The sequence below is a fragment of the Pipistrellus kuhlii genome, unplaced genomic scaffold, assembly GCF_014108245.1.
Source record: "Pipistrellus kuhlii isolate mPipKuh1 unplaced genomic scaffold, mPipKuh1.p scaffold_m20_p_11, whole genome shotgun sequence".
NCBI lineage: Eukaryota > Metazoa > Chordata > Mammalia > Chiroptera > Vespertilionidae > Pipistrellus > Pipistrellus kuhlii.
The window spans coordinates 18189455-18201541 of record NW_023425416.1 but is presented as its reverse complement, the minus strand read 5'-3'; the positions used below and the strand labels follow the sequence as shown (position 1 = coordinate 18201541).

The 12087-nt window shown below is 40.4% G+C and overlaps 1 protein-coding gene across 7 annotated transcripts in view; it reads right to left on the bottom strand.

The window, feature by feature from the left end:
• GRM7 (glutamate metabotropic receptor 7) overlaps positions 1-12087 on the bottom strand; it is a 736691-nt gene that overhangs the window by 44152 nt on the left and 680452 nt on the right. For 4 of the 7 annotated variants that reach the window (XR_006741094.1, XR_006741093.1, XR_006741092.1 and 1 more), the window contains exons 9-12: positions 11337-11583; positions 5265-5356; positions 433-700; positions 206-330 (exon numbers count right to left, since the gene is read on the bottom strand). Coding sequence is in view for 3 of the 7 variants with exons in the window: in XM_045579111.1 (XP_045435067.1) it covers positions 5286-5356; positions 11337-11583 (318 nt within the window). In the remaining 4 variants the exon portion in view is untranslated. Of the gene's footprint in view, positions 1-205; positions 331-361; positions 701-5264; positions 5357-11336; positions 11584-12087 lie in introns of those variants that run through there. The other 3 variants (XM_045579112.1, XM_045579111.1, XM_036430965.2) reach the window with 3 other exon arrangements.

The following is a 12087-nucleotide window of genomic DNA, read 5'->3' as shown; positions in this document are numbered from 1 at the left end:
AAGGAAATTTGCTCCCATTTTATCCAAGAGGAAACTGAAGATCAGGGAGAATGGGACTCAGAGGTCCATGAGGCGAGTGAGCTACGCTACCCTAAGTATATGAGTCAGTGCTAGGACCCCAATCCAGTTTTCCTTATCCGTGGCCAGAGGGAAATAAACAACAGGACACACAAGGTCATAACCGATAACTTGAACCAACACTTACAGCAAGTGGGATGGGTGATTCCTGTCATGTTCTTCTGATTGCTTGGGTCAGCTCAGCAAGATCAGGCTTTGGAGATGTATCCTCCTCGGGCCTCTTGGTGCAAGCTGGGGTACTCTGGGATTACCCTGGAAGAGGCGGAGACATAAAGGTAATTGAAACCTAATTTTAAATTTGAAAAGAAAAAAATAATGAGAATATTCATGTGGATCATTAAGAGAAATGATTACCTTTGATTCCTAGAGAAAGTTATTTTAAAATGCATCCAAGTTCCATTGCACAGCCAAAAAAAAAAAAAGAAAAAGAAAAAAGAAAAGATAGGAAAACAAATCCTCGAAGCTGAGCCTTGTCCTTAGGAGGCAGAAACAAGTCACCATCACTTGAGTCCAGAGAAGATGCTCATTCACAGAAATTGGGAGGAGGGAAGACTGTGGAGATTAACTGACCTTGGTTTAGGACACACACTGTTTCTTTAAAAATGAAAATGATGTTTGGGGCCTAAAAGACAAAATCTGCCCTTAATGCCAGTCGCTAAGAAAATGCATAAATAATAATAATAATAATAAACGCTTGTTGATTGTGTTTTTACAGAAGTAGAAGCTATAGTCATTTAAGCAAATACTTAGGATCCATTTCTAATGATAACTTTGAAATCCCGGTGCCCTTTGAAAGAAAAAATGGTGTAGATAGCCATTGTCCACAACAGGAAAGAAGTAGAAATAAAACTTGATTGGTTTTACACGTGAGGTTCACTCATCAAAGGTACATCAACTCCACACCTGCAGACACAGCCCTGCCTGGCTGGTGGACAGTCTCACATAAAGGCAACAGCCTGGAGATGACACTTGTGACATCAGAGCTAAATGTTGCTTTTTCAGGGCGGCGTGTGTGACCTAGAGGTCTGATCTGGGAGAACACAATTCCACTTGCTGCAACTATAGACTTAGCATTTTCTCATTCTTAATAAATACCCCCTCAGGGATATTTACTGGGTATGTACCACATCCAAGGAAAGGGCCTGTGGCATGTGAGGATTTGTACTCCATTCCAAGCTCATTTTCTAATATTTGCCAGGCCCTTTGCTAAAGGTTCAGGGATAAAGGCAATGAAGTCCCACTATGTGCAGGCTGCTACCCATGTGTCTTGCCCGGAACATCTGCCTGAACACCTAATGCCTCAGCCGCACACTGCTTTCTAGTCTTGGGACACCATATTCTTTTGTTCTCCGGGTTCTTTCTGCAAACTTGTGTCCTGCGTTGAGTGCCCTTTCTCTGTGGCTGCCTGGAGTCCTTCATCTTTTAGGACCAGCTCCAACCACACCTCCTGGTGATGCTCTGTTCACATAGCTCAGCAGCACACACACGCACCTCCTAAGGGCCCCTCTGAATTATAACTGCTTACCCTGAAGTTTTCCTTCAGATCGGGGCTACCTTAGGGTATTGTCTGCTTCTGTCCCCAGTTCCCAGCAGTTCAGGGCTGACCAGAGGAACAGTACTCAACAAATGTCTCTTTGACCTCACTTGAGATTCTTCTTCCAGTTACTAAGTCCTGGCCAGGTGTGCTGTGACATGCTCACATGTAAAACTTGACACAAAGAGTTGGAACAGGAAGGATTTGTTCCTTAAGCATTATTAGTTTTGCTAAAACTTGTCCTTGTTTTCCGCTACCCTGAGGAAATAAATGGTATTGTAAAAATGAGACTGCACGTATTATAACCTAACCTATGGGCCACTTTTTCAAAAGTAATTTGGTCATTTGACATCATATACCTCCCAGTGAGGAGGAACAGAAATAATGTGCTTGTATTTTTTTTTAAGTTCATCATGCCCTTTATGTTTACTTTCATTTTTATATTCTTTCCCATCCAGATATTCATCATGATAGTTTATATTAAATAAAACTCCCACCCCTCAAAAAAAAAAAAAAAAAAAAACCCACAAAACTTGTCACACTTTTCATGCCTTTGAGGTATGGTGTGTGTGTGTGTGTGTGTGTGTGTGTGTGTGTGTGTGTGTGTCTTTTATGCTACAAACTAGTAGGAATTCCAGCCATGTGCACTTTCATCCCATTCTTTAAGTTCAACTGAAGTGGCAGAACAGAGATGGCAAATATTAATTGGTTTTTGAGGCTGCTGAGATTGTAAACCCCAATGAGAGAAATGATGGCATTTCACAGGGCTCTTAGGCAGAAAGAGATATGCCGAAAAGATTTATAGCTGCATTTATTTCTTAGGTGATTTCATGTCAAAGGTCAGGAGACATATATTCTTCGCTATGCTACACTTACAGAATTTCAGAATGGATTTTAAATTGAGGGAGTCTCCAGTTAACTAAGAAATATCACAGGGAATGTTAGGGAGGGGAGAGAGTCTAGACATAATGGAAAAGTTGGATGTACAGTTCCCAAAGTGTAGAAATGATGAAATGACCTCATGATGGTAATGATAGAAAATAAGAGATTATTAATGTTTTATAATACCATTTAATAAATGAAGAAAAGGTCAATTCTAGTATAACCAGTGTACTTGCTTGGAAGAACATACCTTGTGAAAAAATACTCAGGGCTAATAAATGTCCATATTTGCTGAATTAAACTCTTAAAGTTTTAGAAACCAGAACAGCATCCTCTGGTATGAAATTTACCTCCTAACAAAACAGTTTCCTGACCTGCTGATGAAGCCAGATAATTGGCCTTTTTTTTTTTTTTCCTTTCTTTCTTTCTTAATTGCATTTTAAAATAAATGTCACCAGATTGATAACACTTATCAGAGGTGTCAAATGTAGAAAAACATTCAGACAAAAGATGCAGACCATGTTCCTCCCGCTGCTGCTGGCCCAGAGTGTGTGTGGAAGTGGGTGTAGGGTATGGGGTGCGTTTTCCAGCAGCGTCAGGTTCTGCTTTGTGTCTTTCTGAACCTACTTCTGCGCAACCCCAACAAGCAGGCATGGGTTTGCTCTGTAGGGTGTGCCTTTGCTGAGGGGAGGGGCGAAACTGGTCTTGCTAGCAGGGTGGTATGGAAGTTCACTCTTGAACCTCTAGGTTTTTCTCACCTGTGTTGTCTCCTGAAAAGAACCTCCTAGAAATGGATTTGAACACACAACCTGAAGCTTCTTTTATGGTGCTCCCAGCTTTCCAGTCTGACTGTAACCCATACAAGGTGGTACCCTCCTTCCCTTCTTGCAACATACTTAACTTAGAGTAGCTTCCATCCTCCCTGGTTTTTAAGTAGCTATGTTAGATGTTTATCATGAATTTGTAAAGCCACCTCTAAATGGGCAGGAAGGGGAACACCTAGTCAACATCTGTGAAACAAGACAATCCTAGCAAAAAAGTTTACTTCTAAATAGCACATCTTAAAAATATATATTTCTTTACTGGAAGATTGACTGGGGACCACTTTCATCTTGCACCCTTTCAACCAAAAGGCATCCACTGAGAATGGAGCTAGCGAGAATTTTTAATGGATCGAGATTAAATCTATCGTTTTTACCTGGGGAAAATTCCTTCTCATTTATTCTGAGGCAGTCTCCTGGAAAAGGACTATTAAAGTGATGAGCTGCAGTGTTTTGACAAGCACTTGTACCGCAAAAACTTGAAATCTCGCTGGAATACAGTTATATAGTCACTGGGAGAAGAGAATGCCCTATTTATAAACTAGGACAGATCACGTTGATATGGAGAAAGGAAAGAACCCTGTGAACAATACGTCTGAAATTAAAGATGGAGGTGCTGGCATCCATCTAAAATCAACAGAAAATGTCATTACTCTTTGAAAGTACTCTTGTCTTAGAGTGCTAAATATATTAAAAAGAGCAAGATATTGTTTGTACTTAGTAGACCATTATAGAAACAGAGATGGAAGAAACATAGCAATGATCTAATAAAAGTTCCATGTTAGCCACATAGAAAAGAGAATAGCCACTTCCTGAACCAATATTTCCCTCTCACATGGTATGACCTCTCTGCCCCCCCCCCCCCTCGGAATCCCTCTAGAGATAGGTCTCTCTGTTTTATAAGCATAATAAGTTTAAAGGAAATCAAAAGAAACCTTTTATTCAAAGCCCACCATATGCTTTTAATAACTTTACTCCATGTTTTCCCTCTGTTTGGAATACCCTGCCTCCAGCTGTATAGGATACTTGCAAGTATTGTTTCCCCCTATGTTCTGGTATTGCTTAGGCTGAAGAAGAGAGGAAATAATTCAACCACTAATATTTTTCCATAGTGATAGGTAAGCATCAACGGTAAAACAGTTAGTATTCTTATGGCAGTTCATCCCATGTCCAATTCACACATTAAACCATTCACTGTGTTTGTAAAGCTATTAGTTTGAATATCCTTGGTATTTTTTGGTGATTCTTGGGTCTGGCTAATGTTGAGATGCATTTTTAGAGTCCTGTGGTCTTTTGTTGGACCTCTCCCATCTCTGTGCAATGACTGAAGCTTGTTCTGTGTTTCTCCAAGGCAGAACTAGCGGCCACAAATCATCTTCAACACATTATCAAGCTTAGCCAACAAACCCCTTTTAATTTTTTTTGTTTTTTTTGCTTCAAAGAACAAACCAAGACCATTTGGGATTTAAGATGGTAGGGACATTCATTGTTTTTTGAATGAATACATTTCTAGGAAAGTATAAATTTCTTCGAAAGTATTTAATAAAAATAAACCAGAACAAACCTTTTTCCAGGCTTGTGAAATATTGCCCTTCTCTCCCTCTAAGTTTTCAAAATTGCTTTCTAAAACTAGACTGTGGAAACATACATTTTTTAAAAAATCATCTCCCACCTTGGTAGTTGTAGAGTGTGTATCAGAATGAGCAGTGCTAATTCTGCAACAGTCAGCTACCTTTTCAGGAAAGACCAATGCACACACGCTCATACAGATGTTCTCCAGAAAACACATCAGGCATGTGGCTTATAGCAGCTCCTTCTACCAAACTTAGTTAAAACACGTTTCTTCACATATATTGTTGTACAGGCAAATCATGCAGTTTTCATGGACACATTTCTAATTCTCAGTAAAGACAAGCACACACAAATAAATAAAATTGGATTTGTCTTACCTTTTGGAAAGCAGGCAAAAGCTATACTGTTGGTGGGATAGTGTACCAAGTAACAGACTTTTGTACACTCTTTCTTACTGGTGGTATACAGTCTACAGGAAAAATATATAGGTACGTATAAAATAAATGTTCAAACAATATTCCTTCTCATTCTTTTGTTTTTTTCTTTTGGAGAAGAGGCTGCAATAGAGACCATAGACATCATGCCCACTCTTTCAGTGGGGTCACTAGCCTTTGGTAGACCAGTTCACCACAATTCAGGTACCTCTGAACATGGGAGTACTGGTGCTTCTTGGTTTAAGGCAATTTGGCTTGACTTGCTTGAGGTGGAGCAGTTGAGAGACCCAGCCCCCAAATAACTTTTCTGTCTGGTCAGAGTTGTTTTCTTCCTATTGACACCCCTTTTATCCGCAGCCTCTTCCAGGCATGCTGACCAGCCTGCATGGCTAGTCCAGAGGATGAAGCCAAGGACACAATGCTGAGAATGCTAGGGCTCTCACGAATGAGGAAGCAGCACATAAACAAAACAAAACCATAACAAATTTACACAGCACAGGCATGTGTTCCAGAATTTTCTAGACATTGTTGGTTGTGTAGTCTTAGATGTACATAATCATTTTACAACAGGTGTTTTCTGTGTACACTTAAAATATATATATTTTATTGATTTTTTTACAGAGAAGAAGGGAGTGGGATAGAGAGCTAGAAACATAGATGAGAGAGAAACATCGATCAGCTGCCTCCAGCACACCTCCTACTGGGGATGTGTCCGCAACCAAGGTACATGCCCTTGACTGGGATCAAACCCAGGACCCTTCAGTCTGTAGGCCAACGCTCTATCCACTGAGCCAAACCATACATTTTTAAATCAAATATTTCCTTGTATTGACAGTTCAACTATTCTATGTAATAATTACCTTCTGTGAGAAAGTACAAATTATTTATATATTTTACCATACATGCAAATGTGATAGTAAAGAAAAAAACACATCAGAATATAAAGTTAGTCCTAACTGGTTTGGCTCAGTGGATAGGGTGTCTGCCTGCTGACTGAGTGCTCTGGGTTTGATTCCAGTCAAGAAAACATGCCAGGGTTTTGATCCCCAGTGGGGGGTGTGCTGGAGGTAGCCAATCTTTCATCATTGATGTTTCTATCTCTCTCTCCCTCTCTGAAATCAATACGAAATATATTTTTTATAAAAAAAAATTAGTTATATGTAATATATCTTACTATAAATTTTCGATTTTAGGTGCAAATTATTCTTCTAAAATGTGCCTCACCAAGCAATATGCTTATCGGTTTAAACTAGTCTTGTACCTGGTGTCCTAGCATATGTCCAGCCTGTATCTCAGTGTCAAGTACTCAGTCACAGGTCCCCACATCCAGGAAGGGAGTGTGTCGCCAGTGTCCAACTGCTTGACATCTCAAGTTGTTACTGACCCCCCAGAGGAAACTTAACTCCCTACAGCCCAGGAACTTCAGGAGTTTTTCTGCATGGCCTGGGGATAATAGCTAGAAAATGGATGCTAGTTTAGCCCAAAAGTAGCTTCGGGCTCCCAATGGCTACCTTTACAAGGAGAATATCTGACCAGAGGATACATCACGTCTTCTAGTTCTGACCCACCCAGGTGAGAAGGCAGCAGGCCTTACCCGTTCATCTTAATACACTCCCGCTGCCTCAGTTACTGTCATCCGTCCAACTAGACAAGGGTCCTGGTGGCCATTGATAAGCCACATCCCAAGCACAATCAATTTGCCATGAACTTACATCTGCCTGGTGCCCGGCTACATGGCAAATTGAGAATGCAGAAGCCAGACCAGACCAGGTGCCCTGAGTCTTGGACAGGGACGTGACGAACGCATCATGGCAGCCAGGTCCAAAGCATTCCAAATTAGGCCAGGCTCTTCTGATCCTCTAGCAACAGAAACCTCGTTTGCATAAATAAAAATTCAGTAAGTCGCTGAGCTCTACCTCTCTCCCTCCTGCGGTTCTGCAGTCAGTGCTGAAACCAGCAAGCATCCCAATATCTAAGGCTCCTAGCGAGCAGATGCTGTGTGTATTCCATTCAGAGAGAGGTTTTTCTCTGACAGTAGCATGGTTAACAGAAGTAACCTAAGAGGAAAACCGGACCTCTTGAGGAAGAGCTAGGCGGTGCCAGGGCACTTTTGATTTCTGCTCCTGTTGAGCCAGCAGATTTGGTTTGATGTGGACACGTAGCTGCAGTGGCGTTGGATGGGCAGAAGCGGGCATGCACCAGGCGCGGTGGGGGCAGGGATGGAGCAGAGCTGCTGGAAATGGAAACACTGAGGGTCGAAACACGTTGCGACTGTGTGTTCAGAACAACCACAAGGAAGGGGGGATCTCTGTTTCATTCTTCGCTTTGTTGTGCATGCTAGAAACTGGACTTCTTCTCCAATCCCCTCCCTCAGAGAATCGTGTACAGAATTCCCCCTTTGGAAAGACACATTCCTTCTCTGAGTGCCTGGCCTGTGCTTTTGTTTTCTTTGAACCAGACAGCTCAATTTCAGGGAATATTTTCTTTGTCTCTGTTAGCAGAGCTCATAAATTTGAGAATACCAGAGCTGTATTTGACATTTAATAAAATATAGTGATAATGTTCCCTCACACCAGAATAGTCTGGTTATCTGTTTCATGAGTTGAATTTTCACTACTGCTCTTCCCCTTCACGTGTACATTTCTGCATTGTCAGGGCTGGGTGTCCAATTCTAATTGCTCCCTGGGATACCGCTGTTTCCTTATCAGTAGTTCCTTCTGGGTCATTTGAAATAACTATTTGTTTGCACTTTGGCCTCAGGTCAAATGTTTCATTTCTTTAGGTGAACTTTGCTTCAGATCATCATCACTGCTAAAACTTGGGGCGATGTTTCCACTATGGGCTCAAACTGAGTGTCCTAGAATGAAATGTCAGCCTGTTAAGAGAGATAATTTCTAGAGCTATGTTGTCCGATATGGTAGTCATAGCCACAGATGGCTATTTAAATTTACACTCTTTAAAATGGAGCAAAGTTAAATGTGTCTTTCCTCATTATGTGGCCACATTTCAAGTGCTGAATAGCCACAGGTGGCTAGACCATTTCCACCACCACAAACAGTTCTGCGGGGCAGACTTTTATCTGGATAAGGTCTTTACATTCCTCTTTGGGACCTTTGCCAACTGGGACATCAGAAACCCCAATGTTTGGAGGTACATGAATTTCCTCCCAAGGTACAGCAAACACCTAGTTAAATTCTTCATGGCGTTTAGGGAGTGTCTAGATCAACAAGTCCAAAAGAACTAAATCAGTTTTTCAAAATCTTCTGTACTGATTATGAGATAAAGGCTGTATTTGATTTATCTTTGTGTAGGCACCAAAACAACCATAATGACGAAAGTCAACAAAAGCTTTTCAAGGAAAAGGTGCCCAATGCATTCCAAATGGATCACTTATTGTGACTGACACAGGTAATAAGGTGTTTGGGTTTTGAATTAGTAGGACGAGGCCTCTACCCGGGCAGCCTTCTTTGAGCGCACACTAATCCTGTCTTTATGGACAACACTTCAGGCAATAATACATTTCACAGCACATTTAACTACAGAGTCTGCCACAATGCATCATTATGTTCTTTATATGCAAGTATTACCCACTGTGGAAGCCAAAAGAGTAAGTGCCGTGCTGGAATTACAGCATGCCACTCGCATCCCAAGAAACAGCAGCCAAGAGAAACAAGCATGGATTTGGGAGTCAAACCTGGGTTTCAGTCCCACCCATGCTGCTCACCTGATGTGTGACTTTGGTTATGTCACTTAATCTTGCTAAGCTTAGGTTTCTTCAGTAAATGAGAATAATAACCCCCATTCCACAGCTTTTGGGAGGAGTAAGATAGTCCACAAATGACATTATGCATAATGCCCATTTCAAAGGACAATTGAGGTATTATTATTATTATGAATAGTAGTAATATTAATAGTATTGTTAGTATTAGCATAATCAGACCCCAAACAGCTTCAATAGGGATAGAACCTAATCATTAATAGTTAACAACAGTAACAATGTTGTTTCAAGCTAATTATTTTTAAGTAGCATAATACAGAATTAATTGTCCAAATTAAAAGCTCTTAATTTGGTCATTTTTTTTTCAATATGTTTAGAGTTTTGACTGTATTTTCTGCTTATTGATTTTAGGCATGTCTTGATGTATGTGTGTGTGTACAGATAGAAATGTAAATCTTTACTAGGATGTCTCCAGGATAAGATTTTTGTGAAATGCAAGTTGACAAGGGGTTCTAGAATAAAACTCTGTGGACGTATAAATACGCAGCTATATTTGTTAATACAAGTAGACATATAAATAGATGCATAGGTATGTTCATTGAAATATTTCTTTTTGTAAATTAGTTTTATCTACTTCCTGGTGTTCAGTTAGCCTTTAAGTGCAACCAGCATTTCTACATACTAATACACATGGAAATGTACATTTAGGCAAATATTTTTGTTTTTCAGGAGTGGAAGGGAATTATTTAATTGCTCGATTATTTTCTAGATGCATTATATTTTATGACAGTTATGATATAGATATTAAGCTTTAGGAAAGCTCAGTGATTCTCAAAATCACACAGCCAGTAAGTGAGTAGCTTGGCTTTGAACCCAGGTCTGTCTCAGCCCAAAGCTTCTTCCTACATTACATTGAAACCACAGCAATCTGCCATCTACTTCTCTCCACTGACCATTTGCTCTGGAAACCCAAGGTCGGAGCCTGTCCATTCTGCCCATTCTGGTTCTCCCTTCTCTCAGGGTGATGTGTCTCCTTCCTCTCCCCTTGTCCCAGAATCTCTTCTATTGAAAAGTCAAAGGGAGGTCCACCATAGAGAAGATATGATATGAATTTTTAAAGCGTTGTACAATATTCACTAAACCAACCATTCAGAAATGGAAATATACCAGATCATGGCTCTTTTTACAGTATTTGTCAGGATCACACTCCACTGCCTCCTGGTTTTTAAAGCTCGCGCTCTCTCTCTCTCTCTCTCTCTCTCTCTCTCTCTCTCTCTCTCTCCATAAAGGATTGCTTCATAGTATTTAGACTAGAAATTCTTTTTGCTAGGCAATAAGCCTTTGGCTACAAGAAAATCAGCTCATAATTGAAAAATAGTATGTCTCGAGTGACTGAATGATAACCTGAATCCCCCTCTACATTAAAAACAGGAAGTATCATGAACACTTGTTTCTACTTCATTCTATATGAAACTGATCAAAATATTTCTAGAAAAAAATTCTAGAATTCTCCTTTTTAATCTGAAATTTACTATAATACCAGTATTAGTAAAATTAGCAATTGTGAATTCTATGCATTTAACCTCTGGATAATTTTTTTATGCCTACCTTATTTAGGTTCATTTGCAGGGGTGAACCAATTCTACCAGAAGTTACAGATATGCCATGTAGCATATCAGATCTGACATTTAATCTTTGATTCCACTCATGATATTTAGTTTTCATTGAATGGAACTCTCGTGCGGTGATGTGGGAGATGTCTTTCCCACATGAGGAAGCCATTCCCTTGTGGAGTCCGGGCCTGTGCACTTGGATGAAACTTTGCCAATGTTTTTGTGTCTAGAAGGCTTGCTTAGTAAAAGAATCATAGCTTTCTCTTCATTCATGTTCCAGTGGAAAGAAGTTAGGATTCTAAAACTCTTAAATATTCTAATTTCATTCCTGCTGCTAGAGATCAATCTGGCCTTAAAAGTTTTCCTAAACAGGAAGTTGTTCCCCTAACAGGAAAGGATCAATAAAGGTGTTTGTTGGAAAGGGTAGGGACCAGAGAATGAGAAGCAAGGGGCAGGGGAGATTTCCCACTTCTGAAGCAGTGCCTCCCACAGGGTGAAAAAGGAAAAGGGTGTTGAGACTAAGGCAGGACTCTTAGGAGAAAATGTTAGCATTCCTCAAGGCAACCCAAGTCACTGAACCAAGAATGGTTCTGGTGTTTCTTCCAAGAAAGGCAAGCACACAGCACATTTCCGAGAGCTTTCCTATGCAGCATAGGGAGAGGAAAGGAAGGAAGAGGTACTTACTGTTTGGATCTACGTTTTCACAGAGTTCTGTCTTTGCCTCACCGTTGGGTCTGTCACTAGGTTTGTGTGACAGCCGTGATGACATGGTAGCTGCTGTGACTACTGCCTTGAAGCTTCGCTTCCGTTTCTGGACATTGAGTTCAGGGTGGAAAATGATGATGTACACTTTCGGCATGTATAGCATCCCCAGCGCCACTGACGCACTTAGGTTCATGGAGATTGTAAGCGTGGTGGTTTGTATGTAGAGCTAGGAGACACAACACACAAGACACTATTACAAATAAAATGACTGCAGAGGGAGTCTTAACACTTAACGTGATGTCAAGAATGACGGTGGCTAGGAGAGAAAGCATAGCAATCTCCAAGGGTTTCTGATTTAAAAAAAAAAAAAAAAAAAAGCAAGACAGGATGACTCTGAACGTATATTGGAGAGTTTATGCATATTTTTATTGTTTGAATGCCATTGGGAGATCCATGTGCATGCTTGCCCTGAAGAAGTCTCCTACATAAAATTTCAGAGTAGATCCAGAATCGGATTTGAAGTACTTTTAATCAGAATAGCAACTGAATATGAAGACAGGCAGATCATGGAAATCTGTAAAACCTTGAGTAAGGGTTTTTATCCCCAAACTTACACAAAATGATTAAATTCTACATGGCCTGTTGATACACAGAGACTTGAGGGCCTTGTTTGAAAAGTATTATGTCAATATACACTGAGTGGCCAGATTATTAAGATCTCTGAATGCAT